Raw genomic sequence first — 21,680 nt, 5'->3', positions numbered from 1 at the left:
TCTCAGCCATCATAAAAGAACCCCTCTTTTGGCCCTACTCTCTTCCAACTGCTGCCCTGTTTGTCTCCTATTTACAGCAAAACTTAAGAAAGTTGCCCTATACTCATTGTCTCCAATTTTTCTCCTTCCTTTCACTCTCAAATCCTTTCTATTAGGTTTTTGCTCCTACATCTCTGTAAACTGCTGTTATCAAGATCATCAGCTACTTCCACATTGCTAAATCCAGTGTTTAATTTTGATTTGTCATCTTGATTTCTCACAACATTGGACATGATTGAAACTCTTTTAAAACCATTCACTGGACATTTAGGATACCATAAATGTTTGGTTTTCCTCCTCAGTCTGATTGCTCCTTTTCAGTTTTTTTCTGATCTCTAAAAATTGGCATGTCCCATTCTTAGTACTTGGATCTGTCCTCCTCCCCTCCCCTCCATTCCCCTCCCCTTTAAATTTTTATATATCTACATACACATGAACTTGTCTCAGGGCTTTAAATACTTGTTGTTGATTATGATTCCAAATTTATGTCTCTGTTCCAAACGTCTCCTCTGAACTCAGACTCTTATATCCAGCTGCTAATGCCACATCTTCCTTTGGATATATAATAGATTTCTTAAGCTTAATATATCTAAAATGGAGCTAACTAAATGGGGCCACTGTACACCCCTTAAATCTATTCCTCTGGTAGTCTCTGCACCTCAGATAATCCTATTCTTCTCATTGTTTAGGCCCCTTGGCCCCCATATTTCCCTCATAACTTATATCTAATATTATCTGAAATGTATCTAAAATAAAACCACTTAACCTGCCTCTGTCACTACCACCTAGCTCTAAGCCACCATCAATCTCTTGCCTGGATTACTGCAGTTGCCTTCTAACTAATGTCCCTGCTTCTGCCTTTCATCTGAGTCTGTTCTCATCACAGCTGTTAGAGCAGTGGTTCTCAACCTTTCTAATGCTGCGACCCTTTAATACAGTTCCTCATGTTGTGGTGACCCCCCAACCATAAAATTATTTTCGTTGCTACTCCATAACTGTAATTTTGCTACTGTTAATGAATCGTAATGTGTTTTCCGATGGTCTTAGGCTCTACAGCAGCGGTTGCCTAAGACCATTGGAAAACACAGATATTTACATTACAATTCATAACAGTAGCAAAATTACAGTTATGAAGTAGCAACGAAAATAATTTTATGGTTGGGGGTCACAACAACATGGGGAACTGTATTAAAGGGTTGTGGCATTAGAAAGGTTGAGAACCACTGTGTTAGAGTAAGCTTGCTAAAATTTAATTGAGATTATATCAATCCTTTGCTCACAATCTTCCAAACCCTTTCCATCTCATTTTTGAGTGAAACCTGAAGTTCTTACAATGACCTATAAAGCCCTACATGATCAGTATGTCTCTGGCCCCAATTATTGCAACTTTTCTCTTTCTTCACTTCATGCAAACTGGCCTCCTGCTGTTTCTTAGACATTTGGTATGCTCCTGCCTTTGACTCATACTTACTTCCACTTTGCCCAGAATGCAGAGCTCTCTCTCTCTCTATTTTAAAGTATATTTATTTATTTATTTGTAATGGAGGTTAATTCACACACACACACACACACACACACACACACACGCGCGTGAGCAAAAAATAGGTTTATAGTTGTGAATATGTGAAACAGTTTATTCCTGTATTATTTATTTATTAATTATTGTATTATTTATTTTGTACTATATAAAACTACTTTTGCCCACCCCTGTATATATTCCCAGATTAGAATTGAAAAAATTAGTGAGTAGTAATTTGTATGTGAAATACTTGACATATTTCACTAACATAACTATAAAAGGGCCTAATTTAGGAATATTAAGTATTTTATGAAGTTTTATTCTAGAAGTTCATTAATATCTCAGTTACATAGGAATTTTTAAACGAAATTGGAATCTGAGAAAGTGCTTATCTCTTGAGATTCTATAAATGCTGTGGAACCTGGGCTGGAAAGCATTACTGTTGAAGTTTCTTCCAGTTTGTGGAATCGAGTTACATTTCTCAAGTATTTGCTGAAAAAAATAAATACAAAGATTTGGAACCTAATGGCGGAGTAGTGGTAATCCTTAGACCTTTCCATAAGAGGAATTGGCATTGGTAGCTTATGGGTCATGGCAGTTGCCTCAGTGGAGAATTAGATAGTTTATATTGATTTTTCATACTGGGGGGAGGACGAGTAGGTGGGTAGAAATAATTGTAATATTTGCTGTAAATGTTTCTGATTTTCAGAAGACATCTCTATGAAAGAGAAACCTGCTGAAAAAAGTAAAGAGAAGAAAGTGGTCAAGCCAGTACGAAAAGTCCAAAAGGTAGCGCAGTTTTCAAGTCCAGAATGCAAAACAGGTTAGTTTTCTCAATATCATGTACCTCCTAAAGTTAGATATTACTGAAATGGTATCTACATGGAAATAAATGTTTGTTAACCTGATGTTCTCATTGTTTGGCACATATAAAAATGGAATACAGTTTATATATCACTAGAGGCCCGGTGCACCAATTTGTGCACTGGTAGGATCCCTTGGCCTGGCCTGTGCCCTCTTGTGATCTGGGACCCCACCAGTGCACAATCAGGGCTGGGGAGGGACCATGGGAGGACTCTAGGACATGTCCTGCCCATCTCGCCCAGTCTCGATTGGCCAGACCCCAGCAGCAAGCTAACCTACCGGTTGGAGTGTCTGCCCCCTGGTGGTCAGTGCATATCATAGCTACTGGTCAAACAGTCAAATGGTCACTTAGGCTTTTATATATATAGATTATTTTGTGTATGTGTATTTGATTGGCATAGCATAACCTACATGTATTTAGAATGTATAGTTTGATAAGTTCTCATATACTAGTATGTCTATACCCGTGAAGCCACATGTTTACCATGATACTAAAAACATCTATCACTCCCCCCAAATTTTTTCAGTCATTTTTAATAGAAATTAATCAGATGAAAGGTAATGATTTTTATGCAGTGAACTTTTATATAGAAAGGGATTGCTTATGACTGTCACTAAGGAAAGTATGGCAGTCCATGCCTGTAGTGGTCAGGCTGGGCTCTGAGTTGATCAATACTGTGAAAAAGAGAATTCCCTAGTTCCATAGTGATCAACATTTTAGGCTCTATCCCAGGGGTGGGCAAACTTTTTGACTCGAGGGCCACAGTGGGTTCTTAAACTGGACCGGAGGGCCGGAACAAAAGCATGGATGGAGTGTTTGTGTGAACTAATATAAAATCAAAGTAAAGGAGCGGAGGGGAGAGCAAGAGAACCCTCCGCTCTTTCAGCTCCGCGGGCCGGATAGAACAGCCGAACGGGCCGGATCCGGCCCGTGGGCCGTAGTTTGCCCACGGCTGCTCTATCCACATTGCCCAGATTTATAACCTAGCTTTGATCCTTTGGTAAATGAGTTTATTTTAGTGTCCTTCATTTTTCCCATATGTAAAATGAGAAGGCAGTAGTACTTTTCATGGGGTTGTTGTCAGAACTAAAATAATACCTAAAAGGACTCAATGTAGTACTTTGCATATGTATGGTAAGCACTCAAATGTTAGGAATAATTCTGTTAGTTATTATTATTTCTGATTATACTGAAAATGGCTATTTATGTCAGTGAGTAATTTAGGCCAAGAGAGAGTGGAGAAAGTTGGGAGCTTGTCACTTTCAGCTTGGAGAAATTTTGAATCAATCATTCATACATTCATTCATTCATTATGCATATATTTTTGAGCACTTGCTATATGTGAGTATTGTGCTATACTAGCTTAGGCAGTACAGTTGTAAGCAAGATGCACATAGTCCCTGCTCTCCTGAAGCTTATAATCTTGTCAGGAAAACGGTAATACATAGTTAGAATAAAGTGTGATGAATGTATGATAGGGGGTGTGCAAGATCTGTGGGAACAAAGAGCAGGAGTGATGGGGCACAGGGTTTTGACCAGGCACTTGTATTTCTGGTCATAGACTAATTAATAGAGTAGCAAATAACATATTTTATGACACCCATTGTTAACTCTAGCTGTCAGAAGAAAATGACCCTCACTGTATACAAATAAAAATTCCTTTTATGGGAGCATGAATTATCTGAATGTAAACTAAACTAATTGTTAAATTAAAAAAACAAGGTGCATACCCTAGCTGGTTTGGCTCAGTGGGTAGAGCGTCAGCCTGCAGACTGAAGGATCCTGGGTTTGATTTCAGTCAAGGGCACATGCCTGGGTTGTGGACTTGATCCCCTGTAGTAGGCATGCAGGAGGCAGCTGACCAATGATTCTCTCATCATTGATGGTTTCTCTTCCTCCCTCTCCCTTCCTTTCTGAAATCAATAAAAAAATAATAATAAGGCATGCTATTTTTCATGAGATACTATGTAATACTGTTATCAGGGGCATGGTTTGAAATGAAACATTGGAACTACTATAACTTTTGAACACTGATCTTGGATTGTGTTTGTCCAGTTTGTGGTAGGCTAATTCCTATGTGTGCACTGGGGCAGTGACTGAGACAGTCATTAAGTGTGCAAAAGCTGTATTAATAGTTTATCTATAGTGAAAGTCCTCTTTTTCTACCAGTGACTGCATGAGACTATTCCAGAAAGCCAGAATTCAGAAATAACCAATGAAGATATTCAGAAGCCAACATTTATAAATAACTGCCAGTATATTTATGGTTGCTTGTTTTTGATTCAGAAAATTAAGCTGAAATTGAAGGAGGCCTGTTCTCTCATTTTGCTTAAAAGCATAAAGTTTTTTATAACTAAATTGAGCAATAGAAATCTTTTAAATATTTTAGGTAGACTGTTTAAGGTTAATAACAAGTTGCAAAAATATTTTTTTTTCTAAAATAGCACACATTTATAATTCATGTTTCTTCATAATAAATGTTTTCATTAAAACTATACTTGCATTTAAACTTTTAAAGTCCCATTTAAAGAAACTCTAAACGGAATGTCTTCTATTATAAACTAGAGGCCTGGTGCACGAATTTGTACACGGGTGGGGTTCCTTTGGGTTGGCCTTCAGGAATCGGGCCGAAACCCTCAGTCCAATGCCGCCTGCTGCTCCTGCCTGCCGCTCCCACTCATCCTGGCCCCACTGTGCCTGCCTCTGGCTCGCGCCTAGTCAGTCCCGATCAGGAGAGGCTTGCATCGCCGCAGCGGCTGTAAGCCCTGCATCTGGTGCCTGTCTGGAGGGAGGTGAGGCCAATTGGTCATCCGGGCAGGCAGTGGGATGCCCTTGGCAGCCTGAGATCCAGATCTGTCCTGCAGACTTTTGCGCTGGTTGTTGGGAGCCACCTGGCAGCCGCTTTTATATTGTTTCTTCCTTGTGGAGCGTCTAAGGAAGGGAAGCAGCCGCAATGCCCGAGGCCGACTTCCAGGAGGCTGGCAACGCTGTCAGGATTGGGCCTGGCCTGTTCTCCAGAGATTGGACCTGGGAACTATTGAGGGAGTGAGTGGCTGCCTCTGGGCTGGTGGGCCACCGGGACGGGTCGGTCAGCTGAGTGGCACTCCCGCTGTGGGAGCGCACTGACCACCAGGGGGCAGCTCCTGTGTTGAGCGTCTGCCCCCTGGTGGTCAGTGTGCATCATAGTGACCGGTCGTTTGGTCCCTTAGGCTTTTATATATACAGATACAATTAAAATAGCATCACAAAAAGCTTGAAAAATAGAAGAAAACACAAAAAAACACTACCCTTAGTTAAATAAAGTACTAGTATTATTTTGTGTACTTCCTTACAATAGTTTTAAAATCATAATAATATGTGATTGTAGTCATTGCATATATAAAATTTTATCTTTTTCTCTTAGAAGCTTTCTATAGAACATTTCTGTTATATGTTATGGAAATTGTGATTTGAAATGGCCACACAGTACTCTATCTAGTAGAAATCTAGTTTAATTAACCATTCACCATTCTTCAATATTTAGGTTAATTCTTATAACTAATAGCTCTGCGCACGAATGCGTGTGCCAGTAGGTTGCTGCCGCCCTCCTGTAGCTCTCCGCCCACTGCCCCGCCCTCCTGTAGCTCCCCCCCCCCCCCACGCCTCCCCTCCTAGCTTGCTGCCCTGCCCCCTCCTGTAGCTCTCCCCCTCCTGTAGCTCTCCGCCTCCCGCTTGCTTGCTGCCCTGCCCCGCCCCATCCTGTAGCTGTAGCTTTCCGTCTCCCACTTGTAGTTCGCTGCCCCACCCTCCTGCAGATCTGTGATCCGGTCGTTACCCAGTTGGTCCTTACGCCTCAGGGCATAACAGATAATTAGCATATTCCTCTTATTATATAGGATAATACAATGAACATTTTCATTTTTTTTTCTTTTGTATTATTTCTACTAGATACCATGCTATTATTTACATTATTTGATCAAGGTGAATGAGCACTTTTGGGGCCCCTGACACATAATACTGTTTAGTGTGTGTGTGTGTGTTTTAATATGTATTTTTATTGATTTCAGAGAGGAAGGGAGAGGGAGAGACAGATAGAAACATCAATGATGAGAATCATTGATCGGCTGCCTTCTACACGCCTCACAGTGGGGATTGAGCCCACAACCCGGGCATGTGCTCTTGACCGGAATTGAACCTGGGACCCTTCAGTGCACAGGCTGATGCTCTATCCACTGAGCCAAACCAGCTAGGGCTATTGCGTGTTTTTTAAAAAGAAACTGTACCCACTTATTTATTTATATATATATATATATATATATGTATATATATATGTATATATATATATATATATATGTTTTATACCCACTTATATTTCAACAAGCAATGCATAACTAGAATGATTTTATTATAATTCTACCAGCTATGTAAAAATCATTTTTCTAATTTAATTAGGTTTAAAGGACTATTTTATTATTTTTATTCCATTTCTTATATTACTTTGCATTTAAATATATACATTTCATGCTTATTTTTTATGGTTTCTATTTTATAAACAGTCTTTTATATCATTTGTTGTTTTTAAGTTACTATCTATTTTGAGATGATGGTCTAATTTTAATTTTTTTACAATCTGAAAATAGTAAATGAAAAGATTTTCTCCTGGTAAACAGCTGTATTTACTGGAACATTCTTTTATTTTTATGAACATTTATAATTGGGATAATTGAAAATGTTGATAGTATTTGTTTAATGTCATTATTTTACACATAAAAATGTAGTGTGTAGTTTTGGTATATATCTGTGAAATTTAATGTGAAATTCCCTGTAATATCATCACCTCCAAAGGTAATCACAGTTAACTGTTATATGTTATATATGTACTCAAATTTTTTTTCTGTGCTTAGATTAAGTTCAGCAAACATACATTTTACTATGTGCCAGATACTGTGCTAGGGTGGCTATACCAAACACTTCTATAGTTAACGCATATTTTTGTTCTGTAGAAAAATTGTTGGATTCAGTGACCTAGTTTTTGAGGTTTCGGTTATCATTATTAATATTTGGTACTTAACTGTGTGTGGGTACATCAAAATTTAAACAAACTTCTTTGATTTTGGAGACTTAGGGTTAAAAAGTAGATTATAAATCTTTTGACTTTGGCATAAGATAAGCATTAAGAATATTAGAAAACCTGTATGATTGAGTAGATATACTTTTTATAACTAAAATTTAAATTTTAAATTCAATGCTTATATTTTAGGTAGCAGTCATCTGATAAGTACATCTTCTTGGCGAGATGGACAGAAATTAGTAAAGAAGATTCTGGGACCTGCACCCAAAATGGAGCAAAAAGAGCGAAGAACAGTATCAAGTGACAGAAGTGGAAGAGAAAGAACTACTAAATCTGGTAAGTAATCGAATTATTACATTATCTCAATAATTAAACTTTGCTTATGTAAGTACTTAAAGAGGGTGAAAATACTCTTTTGGTAATGCTTTATGACTTTGCTTTATATGTAAAATTGTGAATGTAGCTCAAAAAAGAAGATGTTCTATTGGGCTTGTCTATGGATAACTTCTACACAGAGGTGTTACGGTGATCTCTACTAAGAATTTTATTTATGTTATATTTATTACATTTAGCTGTCATTGTGAATATCAAAGCATCATTTAATCAAATATTAATAGACTTTTAGGAACCTTAGGAGAATCAAATTCAATTTCTCTGATCCCTATGTACACAAACACAGGCATACATTAAAAAGGTTCAGATCTTTTATTTGGCAGATTAGGAAATAAGCCCTGAGAGAGAATTGGGTATATAGGCAGTGGGTAGCAAAATTTGATTAGGATCCACAACTCCTTAGTTTGACCCTTGATTCCATTACTTTTCTCTTTTTGAAATTCTTTTTGAATGCTATTTGCAGTAACTAGCTACTTTTTCATGAACGCTAAGTTTGGAAAATGAAATATTTATACCTATAGGCCAGCTTTCCTTTTCAGCAGCAAAATTTGCCTTACTTTGAACTTCTGGAATGGATTCAGTAAGAAATGCAATTGCAGCTGTAATTTGGTATATAGAAGTTAATATATCCTTTGTATTTGCTTCTCTTCACTTTCATTTAGCTTATAAATAAACTCACATGCATTCTTAGTCTAAAAGTAAGCCACATCAACAAATATCTAGATGATAACATGATGTTTTTCTATATATTTAATTTTTTCTGTCACTCTTTGGAGAGTTGTGTCAGTGTAATATTTTTGGTTTTTTTAAATCAGACGTTTGGGAGTTTGGGAGGGAGAGTAATATTAAATAAGCACATGAGAGAGAAATAATAATTTTCCATTGATAGTTAAATATTCACATCAACAATATCTGTCCTTATTTCAGAAATATTAAAAGATGCATTTTTCCTCATGCCAAGGAAGCATAGTGTTTCAGAATATAGAAATTTTACTGATTGAAAAAAAAAGATGTTTTTGTTTCCTTCTATGATATTCTTTAGAAGACTTTATACAATATTTAAATTAGAGTTTAAGATAAAGGGAAATTTTCTCACTGAATGCAATAAATTTTAGGAAAGAATGCAGAATTTTAATATATCACTAACAGTTCATCCTTTGCAGGAAGTCATATTGGAAGAGCAGAATCTGATCCCAGGTTGAATATTTCACATAGACATCTTCCACGAAACTCAGAACGTTCAAGAAGTAGAGCTCGGTCTGAAAATAATATAAAGAAATTAGCTCCATCTCTTCCAGATAATAAACAGGAGGAAAATACTGCCTTAAATAAAGACTTTTTACCTGTTGAAATTCGTGGAATTCTTGATGACCTACAGCTAGATTCTGCAGTTCAGGCGGCAAGGCAAGAGGCAGGAGAGTTACAAAATCAGAAGTCATCAGCACCAGTACAAGCTTGGAGGAGTCATAGCCCAATAAAAAGAAAACCTGACAAAATAACAACTAATGAAGATCCCCCTGTTATTTCTAAGAAGCGCCACTATGACACAGATGAGGTACGACAGTACATTGTTAGACAGCAGGAGGAAAGGAAGAGAAAGCAAAATGAAGAGAAGAAGGCTCAAAAGGAGGCCACTGAGCAGAAGAACAAACGATTACAGGAGCTCTACCGGAAGCAGAAAGAAGCCTTTACTAAAGTAAAAAATGTGCCTCCTTCTGAGCCATCAGCAACTAGGCGTCTACAGGAAACTTACTCCAAATTGCTACTAGAAAAGACCTTGCTTGAAGAGCCGTCTCATCAACATACTATGCAGGAAACACAGGTAATAGTAGTGGCAGAAATACAAAGGGAAGTAATTTATGGTTAGGAAAAGTTTATTTGCTGTACTATTTAAAAATTAGCAACCATTCCTATCTGCTCAGGCAAAATTTGTAATGATGGTAAGTTCTCAATTAGAGATTTACTATTTCTCTGTTACCGATCTGTTCCATCTCATCATTCATTGCTAGTTTTCATTGTATTACTGAGCACATGAAGTTAGATTATGATAATGAAAAGCCTAGTTTTGTGATCTGTGCTGAAATTAGAGAATATTCTAGTTCATTGTAGTAATTTTATGAGTATTGCTAATGTTTTTAAAAATAATAAGAGTAACATTAAGTGTGTACCATTTTAAAGATTTTTACAGACTTAGCTTTGGTAAAAAATTTTCACAAGTCTGAGAAGATGTAGATACTACTAGTATTTTTACTTATCTGGTGAAAAACAGGTTTAGAAAGAGTATAATATCCTCTAAATTATGCAGTTAATATTAGGTTCCCTTATTGGATTTCAGGTATAAATTTGCTATTAATTGTAATGGCTGTTTTTAAAACAAACTAAGTTTAAATGGGTTTTATTTGACAGGAAAAAAAGCCCCTACATTTCCTGATTTTTGTAAAGGTGAAATGATTTAATATTTGTCTCTTGGATTCCCTGAATATATCTTTGTGATTGGAGTCAGATGCATTTGATGTCCTTTTTCTCCTAGACCAGACCAGGGTATCAGCCATCTGGAGAATCTGACAAAGAAAACAAAGTGCAGGAACGTCCCCCAAGTGCATCTTCCAGCAGTGACATGTCTTTGTCAGAACCACCACAGCCTCTTGCAAGGTAAATAGGGGAGAATGAAAGATGATCAAGGGTCTATCTTCCATAAAATTTAGTATAGTAGTCTATGCTCAGTTAATTTTGTTGACTGACCTATGTGAGCAAGAGGTTTGTTTAGAAATTGGTTTATATCTTCCAATGGAGACATAAGCATGGTTACACTTCTACTTACTGCATCTTCTATTCTATTCAACTTTTACCTATCTTTTAATATCCAAAGTGTCAGTTCCTCCTGGGGATTACCTGCAAACTCTTGCTTTGAACTAAACACAATAAAAGTTTGTTTGATGAATGAATCACAGTGAAATTAATATTTTAAAGTATTTGTAGTAAATAATTTTTTAAAAGCACTTCTGTATCCATTAAATCAAAATTTCTTCATACAGCATATCAGTTTATTCATCTTACCTCTCAAAAGTTATATTTGGAGATCTATGTGAACCCATGAATAAGGACTAGGAAGGGATTTGATTTAATATCAGATTGGTGATTGAGGGCTATTTTACCTTAAATTTCTGTAAAAACATTTTTTGCGCTGTAGTATATTGATTGCAATAAATTTTAAAAAACTATTGTGCAGTCAAGTTAAGGTGATTTTTGAGCTTACATGGTTATAAATTATACTTTAAAATAACCATTTTGGAAAGACAAAGAGATTTTGATATTCTTCTTTGAGAGTGCACATATAAAAATCAAATCACTTTCCAATTTTGGGTTAATATACATGGTTCTCCCCCTCCAGCAATACTGATAAAAATGGCTAAAATTTATTGATTACTTGCTAGGTTCTGGGCACAGATCTGAGTATTTTGCACATGGTATCTTATTTAACCCTTATAAAATTTTTTGAGTTAGGCACTGTTATTCCTGTCTTATGAAAGAGGTAATTGAGATCTAGACTTTAACTCTCTTTTAAGATATCAAAATGTTAGTGGTAGGAATGTATTTGAACTTAAGCCGTTTAATCCCAGAAGCCTGTGCTTTTACCCACTTTATACACTACCTCCCAGTAAGTGAAGTGCTTCATAAGATTAGTTTAAAGTTGTAAATACATTTCAAATTTTAAGCTTAAATAAACTTATATTTTTAAAAATTTGAATATTTATAGTGGGTATAACTCTCCAGTTTACATCAGTCCCATTATTGTGGTCAGATATATCCTGCTGGCTTCATATCTTCAATTTTTACCTTGTCTTGAGTTCCTTCTAGCTCTCCACAAGTCACCCAGTATTAAGCAAACCAAACATAAAAAAAAAATCTATTACCAAACCTTATTATTTTACACACATTTCTCTCCATTTTTTTTTTTTTAATCCTCACCCGAGGATATTTTTCCATTGATTTTTAGGGAGAGTGGAAGAGAGAGGGGAAGACAGAAACATCGATGTGAGAGAGACACATAGATTGGTTGTCTCCTGAACAAGCCCTGACCCAGGCCTGTGCTGGGGAGAAGCCTGCAACCAAGATACATGCTCTTGACCGGAATCAAACCCAGGACCCTTTGGTCCACCGGTGGAAGCTGTATCCACCGAGCCAAACCAGCTAGGGCTTCTCTCCTTACTTTTAATATCAAATTATTTGACTTGTGATAGCTAACCTATTGCCGTCACTTTCCTCGCTACCTGGTCCTTAGCTTCCCCATTCCTGTTAATAGTTTTAACACATTTTAGTTACTTAACCATGCATTTCTTTGCTTTTCATTTTTCTTGATTCTTCATTAGCTACCTGGAAAACTCCAAATTACTTAACCTGATCTTGAAGACCTTGTAAATATAGTTCAAAAGTTACTTTCCTTGGCTAGCAGAGTTCCCTGTCTACACCCTATTAAACTTTACATATTTTTGTATTAGTAGTTAACACTGTATTTTAGCTGTTTATTAGTCTCTAAGCCAGGGGTGGGCAAACTTTTTGACTCAAGGGCCACAATGGGTTCTTAAACTGGACCGGAGGGCTGGAACAAAAGCATGGATGGAGTGTTTGTATGAACTAATATAAATTCAAAGTAAAGGAGCGGAGGGGAGAGCAAAAGAACCCTCCGCTCTTTCGGCTCCGTGGGCCGGATAGAATAGCCGAACGGGCCGAATCCGGCCCATGGGCTGTAGTTTGCCCACAGCTGCTCTAAGCCCTGCTAGATCTTGAGAAATCAAAGAGTAAGGATTAAGTCTTAACTGGATTACATCTTTTCATTTTAGTTTACTCCTATTCCTCTACCATCAACATAGTACCTGCCAAAAAATTGGTATTCTAAACAGTTGAATTTAAATATTTTGTATTTTTGCTTAGCAATACTTTTATATTTATAACTTCCTTTGCATTCCCATTACTACCAGCTTAGTTTGGGTCCTAATAACCTCACACCTTGCATTTGTAAGAATCTATATTCACTGTCAGAATCTATGCACCAATCTTCCTTTCTTCATTCTATTTTCATAGTAGTCCTTCAGTATAAAATAGTGCTACAACATAATCTCCAAACCTAACCTTACATGACATGTTTTTCTGTTTCATCATCACCCTGGTTACCCTTCTACAAATGATTTTTTTTTTTAAACGTAATTGGTAGGATTTCACAGTTATCTGTACTAGTTTGGTCTAAGGTTGCAGCCTATCTAAATAACTTTCAGTCATTCTATATAATAAAACCCTAATATGCAAATTGACTGAACCACAGAACAACTGATCGCCATGATGTGCACTGACCAACAGGGGGCAGACGCTCAACGTAGGAGCTGTACCGATGGTCAGTGCGCTCCCACAGGGGGAGCGCCGCTCAGCCAGAAGCCGGGCTCACGGCTGGCAAGCACAGCAGTAGTGGCAGGAGCCTCTCCTGCCTCCGCTGCAGGCGGGTGGTAAGGAGTGAGGGGTCCCAGGCTGCAAGAGCCCTGGACTGCGAGAGGGATGTCTGACTACCGGCTTAGGTGTGATCCCCAGGGGATCGGGCCTAAGCCAGCAGGTGGACATCCCCCAAAGGATCCTGGACTGCAAGAGGACGCAGGCCGGGCTGAGGGCCCCCTCTCTGGCCCCCAGTGCATGAATGTCGTGCACCAGGCCTCTAGTTGATATATATAAAATCCCAGGGACCTGAATGGCGGAAGGACCAGAATGACTGGTGGCTATGACATGCACTGTGGCAGCCAACCTGCCTGATCTGGGCCCCAATTGGCCAACCTCCCGGCCGGCCCCGCCCCAAATCGGCCCCCAACATCCCAATCAGGGGCAGGTCTGGCTGGCCAACTGCCCATGGTCCCTTCCCCTTGCCAGCCCGGCCTGATGGGCCCCCATCGATGGGGGTGGGCCAGCCGGACCCCATCCATGCACGAATTCATGCACTGGGCCTCTAGTAATTTGAGAATGTAGTGTTAGCTGTGCCTCCCAGCTTTCTGTCAACTTCAAATTTGATAAAAATATATTCATGTCATCATCCCAAAATAATGGACAATTCCAAGGGAAAAAAACCTCATGTTATTTTGTCTAAGAATCTTCTTAATAGTTAACTTCAGCCTTCAATATCTATAGTATCCCTTAATATACAGCGTGTCCATAGTCTGGAAACAGGTGAATTAAATAATGTTGCCTAGGACATCTGTATTCTGTTATTAGACTTTATGGACACCTTTCATCATATCATATATTTATGACTGATTCTCATAGTTTTACATTGGTACTCACTGTTTTTATGTTCATTTTTTTTTAAGAACTAGATTGTAGTAATCTCCTTATTTCTTTAGTATATATGATGTTAAACATAAATGTTTGGCATTTATTAAATATTTATTAATTAGAATAATATATATCATGCCTATGTTAATATTTATCAATCTTTTTTTGTTTAATAGTCTGCTTTATATAAGTTTTTAAAAATTCTTTATTGTTTAAAGTATTACATATAGTATTACATATGTGTCCTTTTTCCCCATTGAGCTCTCCCCGGCTACTCCAGCCCCCCAGCACATGCCCTCACCCCCATAGTGTCTGTGTCAATTGGTTATGTTTATATGCATGCATACAAGTCCTTTGTTTTTTTGTGTGTGTTTTTTTTAAATATATATATTTTTTATTGATTTCAGAGAGGAAGGAAGAGGGAGAGAGAGATAGAAACATCAACGACGAGAGAGAATCATTGATCGGCTGCCTCCTGCACACCCCCACTGGGGATCAAGCCCGCAACCCGGGCATGTGCCCTTGACAAGTCCTTTGGTTGATCTCTTACCACCCCCCCACGCTCTCCTGCCTTCCCTCTGAAGTTTGACAGTCTGTTCAGTGCTTCTCTGATACTTATCAATCTTAAGCATTCTCTTTTATGTAGCATTATTTTTAAAGGGAAGTGTAGAGTTGTAAAAAATTTTATCCACAGAGTCTTAAAGGTAAGAATGCCTTCTCTTTTGTGAATAATCCAAAATATCTTAGTTGAAGAAAGCAGTTTGCAAAACAGTATGTATGGGTGATAAAATTATATTTTTGTGAAATTAACACCAAAACATTACATACACATAGAAAAACGTTTGGGAAGATATAATTCAAAGTGAAATATTAATAGTGCCTCTTTGTCATTGTTTAGCTATGAGTGATCTTTATCTTTCTTGTCCTCTTCGCCTGTCTTTTTTCTGTAATGAATGTACATTACTTTTATAATCAGAAAAAAACAAAACTTAAAAAAACACCCAGTAGCTTAGTTATGAGTTGCTGTGTTAACGAACATATTGTGACTTTCATTTGCAGAAGGGACTTGACAGAACCTACATGGATGCAGCCTGATAGATTGAGCCCACGTGTCCATCATTCTCAACCACAGCCTCTTGTTGGAACAGCTGGAAATTTACTCTCCCATCTCTTGAGTCTAGAGCATGCAGGATTTTTGCATAAGGATTTGGAATCTATTTTACCAACCAGGAAGAACCATAATATTGCTTCAGGGCCATTAACTTTCACACCTCAACCGTATCTGACCTCACCAGCTGCTCATCAAGATGCCTTGTTAAAACCTAGTGCCAGCCAGTATAAGAGTAAACTAGATCGTATTGAAGCCCTGAAAGCAACAGCTGCTTCTTTGTCCAGCAGGATTGAAAATGAAGCCAAGAAATTAGCTGGGGCTAACATTAATTATGGGTCAGTGTGGAACACTGAGTATGATGTGCAACAAACACCCCAAGAAGATGGACCTTGGACAAAGGTTATAAGTCCACCTGTGAAAGAGGATACTGAAGATGTTTTCACTGCCAGAATTCAAAAGATGCTGGGAACCTGTGTATCTCATGCAACTTTTGATGATGAGCTTCCTGGTGTAGGCAACCTTAGTGAATTTAAAAAGCTTCCTGAGATGATAAGACCTCATAGTGCCATATCAAGCTTCAGAATGAGATCCCCTGGTCCCAAACCAGAAGGGCTGCTGGCACAGTTGTGTAAGAAGCAGACTGACTCTTCTAGCTCTGATCTGCAGCCTTGTTCTCAATACAAAGCCAAAACGTCTCTTGGTTCCAGCACAGACTCAGTCAGTGAAGGGCCTCTTCTTAGTGAGGGGAGTCTCTCTGAAGAAGAGGGAGGCCGAGATGGACGGCCCTCTTTGAAGATAGCAGAAATCTTAAAGGAAAAGGAATTTTGTGCTGGAGAAAGAAATGCTTATGAACCCATCAAACAGTTTCAGAAGGAAGCTGAAAAATTCTTACCACTTTTGGGTCACATAGGTGGTATACAAAGCAAAGAACCATGGGAAGAATTGGCAAAGGGAAGTCCACGTAGTGTCATTAATATTTTTACAAAATCATATCAGTCATATGGAAAAGGTGAGAAAAATAAGTAAGCTTTGTAATATCTGTATATATCTTAATTATTTCATAATTCTATAAAGATAATACTTAAGTACAACTTTTCATTGTTAATAATGAGGGTAATGGAAACATTGTCTATATCAAAATTATCTGCCAGCTTCAGAGTATAGTAATTTAATCTTTAAATTTTTATTTTTAGTTTTGAATGTCATAAAACAATCATTGATTGGTAATTATAGAAATTTTGGTCTAATTTAGAGAAATTCATAGATGATGTTCAAGGTTGGTATGTATACTAGGTTTTCTGTGATCATAGATACGTAATTTATATAGTAAGTATATTTCTTAATACAGTGACTTGTGAATTATTGGGAATATAGTGGTCAGGAATTAAGAGGGGCAATTATAGCAATATTTCTGATAATGAAAACAAATCTATTTCAGTTCATCAAAACTAATTTTAAAAACAGACTTTGAAGAGTAATGTAGCTCCATAGTTGGTTTCTGAAACAGTAACTTCTAAAGGTCCCTTCTTGGCCTGAGATTCTGCAACACAATTTTTCTATAATGGACTCAGTTCCTTCAAGCCCCCCCCTTTTTTAAAAAAAATTTTTTTTTTTTTTATTGATTTCAGAGAGGAAGCGAGAGGGAGAGAAAGAGAGAGAAACATCAATGATGACAGAGAATCATCTATCAGCTGCCTCCTGCACACCCCCACTGGGGAATTGAGCCCGCAACCACAGCATGTGCCCTTGACCCTTCAGTCCACAGGCCGATGCTCTATCCACTGAGCAACACCAGCCAGGGCTCCTTCAAACCCTTTTTTTGTTCTTACTGCCATAGGTGGATTCAACCGTCTTATGTTTAACCTAAGAATTTCAGGTTGGAGAGTGAGGCTGAGCTTTAAATCAGCTATTGATACTGTGGTTTTTTAATTTCCATTCCACATAGTGAACAACTTATTTGACAAATGGAGTGATTTCATCTGTTCATCTTATGCTTAATTGGGTATCACATTGGGTTTTCTCTGAATTCATATTTAGCTACTTTGTTAGGATCTTATGTAGACTTATATAGGCTATTTATCTCTTTGGTTTAACACATTTCTGTAGATGGTAATTTTTAAGTTTGTTGGATTTTAAAGTTCTTTTGAAGAAAGCAAAGTGTTTTTAAATCAACATCCATATTTTGTTAAATAAGAAATTTGGATTTGTTCTTAATCCTTTTATTAGATTTTCATTAAGATTTTATAGTTATACTGAAATATTTACAGTTGAAATAATCTGTTATCTTGGATTTGGTTCAAAGTAATCTGTAAGAGGAATGAGAGATGGTGAGAATAGGAAGTTTAATTGAAACTAGATTGATCATGTATTGATAATTGTTAAAGTTGGGTGATGGATACTTTGGTTTCATTATACTAGTCTCTACTTTCATGTATGCTTGAAAAGTAATAAAAAGTTAAAAATGTATTGTTAGATATAAAGATAAATTGAAAAGAAGCACTAATAAAAGCAAACAAAAATGTCCTTAAATCTATGTTGTTAATCCCCATGTGTGGAATGTTTTGCTTGTGGTATTTTTATCTTTGTTTTAAAACACATTTCAATTATTACTTTTGACAGGGTTTGAAGACAGGTTTGAAAGAGGAGCATCAACATCACAGCCCTTGAATGCCAGCACAACTCCTCTAAGCAGTGTTTCATATGAAGATGATTTTGTCTCCTCTCCAGGGAGTGGGACTTTGTCAGAAAAAAAATCAGCTCTTGAACCTAAGTAAGAATATGTTGACAATGTGGAATGAAATCTGAAAAATGAAAGAACTTGCAAATGAGAACTGTAGTCTGAATATTAGGCAGATTTTGCTTGCTTAAAGATACATTTTGAGGTTGCATAGCACTGGTTTTTAAGAACACAGGTTCTGGATTCAGACTTCCTGGTTCTCCTGATTATTAGTCGTTTGTCTTTGGGTATATTACTAACCTCCCCATGCCTCAGTTTTCCTCCCTGTGAAATGGGAAAGAATAACAGTACTAGTCTCATGGAGTGTTATGAATATTCAGTTAAATACAAAGTACTTAGAACAGGGCCTGGCACATAGTAAGCAGAATATAGGTTGTTAAATCAGTCTGTGAGTAGAGGACAGTATTGGGGAACTAGTCCACGTTATCCTATCTAATAAAAGAGTAATATGCAAATTAACCACCACTCCGCCATGCCCACAAACCACGCCCACCAGCCAGTCAGGAGCAAATATGCAAATAAACCCAACCAAGATGGCTACGGCCACAGAGTGCAGGAGGGAGGCTTGGGTTTCCCCGCCAATGGAGGAAGCCAAGCTTTCCACCTGCTCTTGCCCGCCTAGGCTTCCACTCAAGGCTACAAAGTTTCAATGATAGAAGATACATAAATCCCAATAGAAATGGCTGCCATCAGGGAGCAAGCAGAAGGCTTGGCCCTGCTCCAGGCTACAAAGTTTCAATTGTAGAAGATAAATAAACTCCAGATACCAGGGCCTCCACTTGGGTCGTCGGAGGGCGTGGCCGGCCTGCAAACCACCACAGGCACCTCACCCAGGCTGCCCCACACCCCAAGGGAACCCCACCCTGATCTGGGCAAACCAGCTGGCCCCCACCCATGCACCAGGCCTCTATCCTATCTAATAAAAGAGTAATATGCAGATTGACCATCACTTCAACACACAAGATGGCTGCCCCCATGTGGACACAAGATGGCCGCCACAAGATGGCCAGCAGGGGAGGGCAGTTGGGAGGGACCAGGCCTGTAAGGGAGGGCAGTTGTGGGCGATCAGGCCAGCAGGGGAGGGACCAGGCCTGCAAGGGAGGGCAGTTGGGGGCGATCAAGCCTGCAGGGGAGGGCAGTTATGGGTAACCAAGCTGGCAGAGGAGGGAATTTGGGGGCGACCAGGTCTGCAGGGAAAGGCAGTTGGGAGGGACCCAGGCCTGCAGGGAAGAGCAGTTGGGGGGGACCAGGCCTGCAGGGGAGGGCAGTTAGGGGTGACCAGGCCTGCAGGGGAGGGCAGTTGGGGGGGACCCAGGCCTGCAGGGGAGAGCAGTTGGGGGGGACAAGGCCTGTAGGGGAGGGCACTTAGGGGTGACCAGACCTGCAGGGGAGGGCAGTTAGGGGTGACCAGGCCTGCAGGGGAGGGCAGTTAGGGGCAAACAGGCTGGCAGGGGAGCAGTTAGGCATCAATCAGGCTGGCAGAGGAGTGGTTAGGGGGTGATCAGGCTGGCAGGCAGAAGCGGTTAAGGGCAATCAGGAAGGCAGGCAGGCGAGCAGTTGGGAGCCAGCAGCCCTGGATTGTGAGAGGGATGTCCGACTGCCCGTTTAAGCCAGATCCCACTGGGATCTGGCTTAAACGGGCAGTCGGGCATCCCTCGAGGGGTCCCAGATTGGAGAGGGTGCAGGCTGGGCTGAGGGACACACACCCCCGTGCACGAATTTCGTGCACCGGGCTTCTAGTACTAATATAAGAAGATTAAGAAATTGTTTTCTGTGATAGAACTTAGGATAACCAGATAGATCCTTGACTTCATGATCCAAAGTAATCAGTAAATTTCTTTCACAATTGGGATAACATCTAAAATTTTGCAAAGCATTGAAAAATAACTATTATTAGTGTTTACTGATCACCTAATGTGCAAGGCACTGAGAGGACTGAGGGGCCTTTACCTGTATTAGCTCATTCTTATTATAGCCTGATATGATTAGAATTATATTACCACTAGAGGCCCAGTGCACGAAATTTGTGTACGGGGTTCCTCTCAGCCCAGCCTGCACCCCTTGGGGAACCCCCTGGGATCAGGCCTAAACTGGCAGTCGGACATCCCTCTCACAATCCTGGACTGCTGGCTCCTAATCACTCACCTGCCTGCCTGCCTGGTTGCCACTAACTGCCCACCCCCCCAACCTCCTGCCGGCCTGATCGCCCCTCACTGCCCCCTCTGCCGGCCTGGTCGCCCTTAACTGACCCCGCTGCCGGCCAGGTCACCCTCAACTGCCCTCCCTGCTGGCCTGGTCGCCCCCAACTGCACCCCTCTGCTGGCCTGGTTGCCCCTAACTGCCCCCCCTGCTGGCCTGGTCACCCCCAGATGCTCCCCCTGCTGGCCTGGTCGCCCCACGTAGCCTGCTTGTTCAGTCGTTTGGTCGTCCCTCACTAACCCCCTTGCCGACCTTGTCGTAGGCAGCCATCTTGTGAGGGTGTGAGGGTTAATTTGCATATCACCTCTTTATTATATAGGATTCCTACTTCAGGAAGTGAAGCACTAAGTTACTTGTACAAAGTCATACAGCAAGTGAATCAGACTTTTCCTAATTTTCTTACTATACAAAGTACTCTGTAATTACATTCAATATAATTTTCTTGAAAAATTACAAATTGTAATTTACATAAAATTGGATGATCTTTTAAAAATAGTTATATCTAGTTGGACTAACAAAAATAAGTATTATTAAAATTATATCAGGAAAAGTGTAGTTTTAAATTTTGAGCTCTTAAGGAAAGATTAAATTTTAAAATAAAAACTTGTAAGGATTTAATTGTGACATTTAATGTTACCAATTAATATGATTTATTACATTTTATTTTTAGGTTGAAGTAGAACATATTAAATTGTTGTTCCCTTGTTAGATTGTCAAAAGGAAAATAATGGGGAAAAATGGAAAATAATGATCATATATTAAATTATAAATCTGAATAGAAATTGAGGCCGCAGTTTCTATTATCCAACATATTTTTTCTCTTGTGTCTAAATTGTCCACATTTTTATTGGTTTTACTTTAATAAACAGCTCCCTGATATTTTTCTCAGTAATAAATTGAGCCATAGGAAAGAACCCTGGCTTATGGTAGTAAGAAAACAAAAAGGAAAAGTGGAAGGCATCTTTGAGTATAATTATATTCTCCTTGTGATCAAATAGATTTAAAATATCTATACATTAGCTGCATTTTAATACTTGTTATTTCTTTTGACAGTATTGGTGGTAGCATTTTGGGCACTAAAGAGGACCATTCTAGCAGGAAGTCAGCCTATGATCTTTCCTCTGTGGATGTTACTTCCCAGCATTCATCAGGGACCCAGTCTGCTGCATCTTCTTGTTCATCTACTTCTTCTAAAGGAAGAAAAGGAAAAAAGGAAAAGATAGAATGTAAGTGGAATTCTACATGGTGACTTTTTCTCTTACCAATGATTTTGTGGTAGTGATCTAAAGTTATTTTATTCCATAAGCAGTTAGGTGAATTTCTTTATGATAATGTAATTAGCTTTCATATTATTGTAGTAATACCTTTTGATATATAACAGTATAAATCTTTTGCTTAATACAAAAGGAATATATTTGCAATGATAAAAATTTAAGGATTGTAGATACACCATCATAC

The 21,680-nt window shown here is 38.8% G+C and overlaps 1 protein-coding gene across 2 annotated transcripts in view; it reads left to right on the top strand.

The window, feature by feature from the left end:
• Positions 1-21,680, top strand: part of CEP350 (centrosomal protein 350) — a 120,787-nt gene that overhangs the window by 31,152 nt on the left and 67,955 nt on the right. For both annotated transcript variants that reach the window (XM_080648780.1, XM_080648779.1), the window contains exons 8-14: positions 2,268-2,381; positions 7,663-7,809; positions 9,030-9,688; positions 10,397-10,518; positions 15,235-16,295; positions 17,906-18,056; positions 21,276-21,448. In XM_080648780.1, the coding sequence (XP_080504906.1) occupies positions 2,268-2,381; positions 7,663-7,809; positions 9,030-9,688; positions 10,397-10,518; positions 15,235-16,295; positions 17,906-18,056; positions 21,276-21,448 (2,427 nt within the window). The remainder of the gene's footprint in view (positions 1-2,267; positions 2,382-7,662; positions 7,810-9,029; positions 9,689-10,396; positions 10,519-15,234; positions 16,296-17,905; positions 18,057-21,275; positions 21,449-21,680) is intronic.

This window comes from Plecotus auritus, assembly GCF_963455305.1.
Source record: "Plecotus auritus genome assembly, chromosome: 12".
Classification (NCBI taxonomy): Eukaryota; Metazoa; Chordata; class Mammalia; order Chiroptera; family Vespertilionidae; genus Plecotus; species Plecotus auritus.
This window is presented reverse-complemented; position numbering and strand designations above follow the sequence as displayed.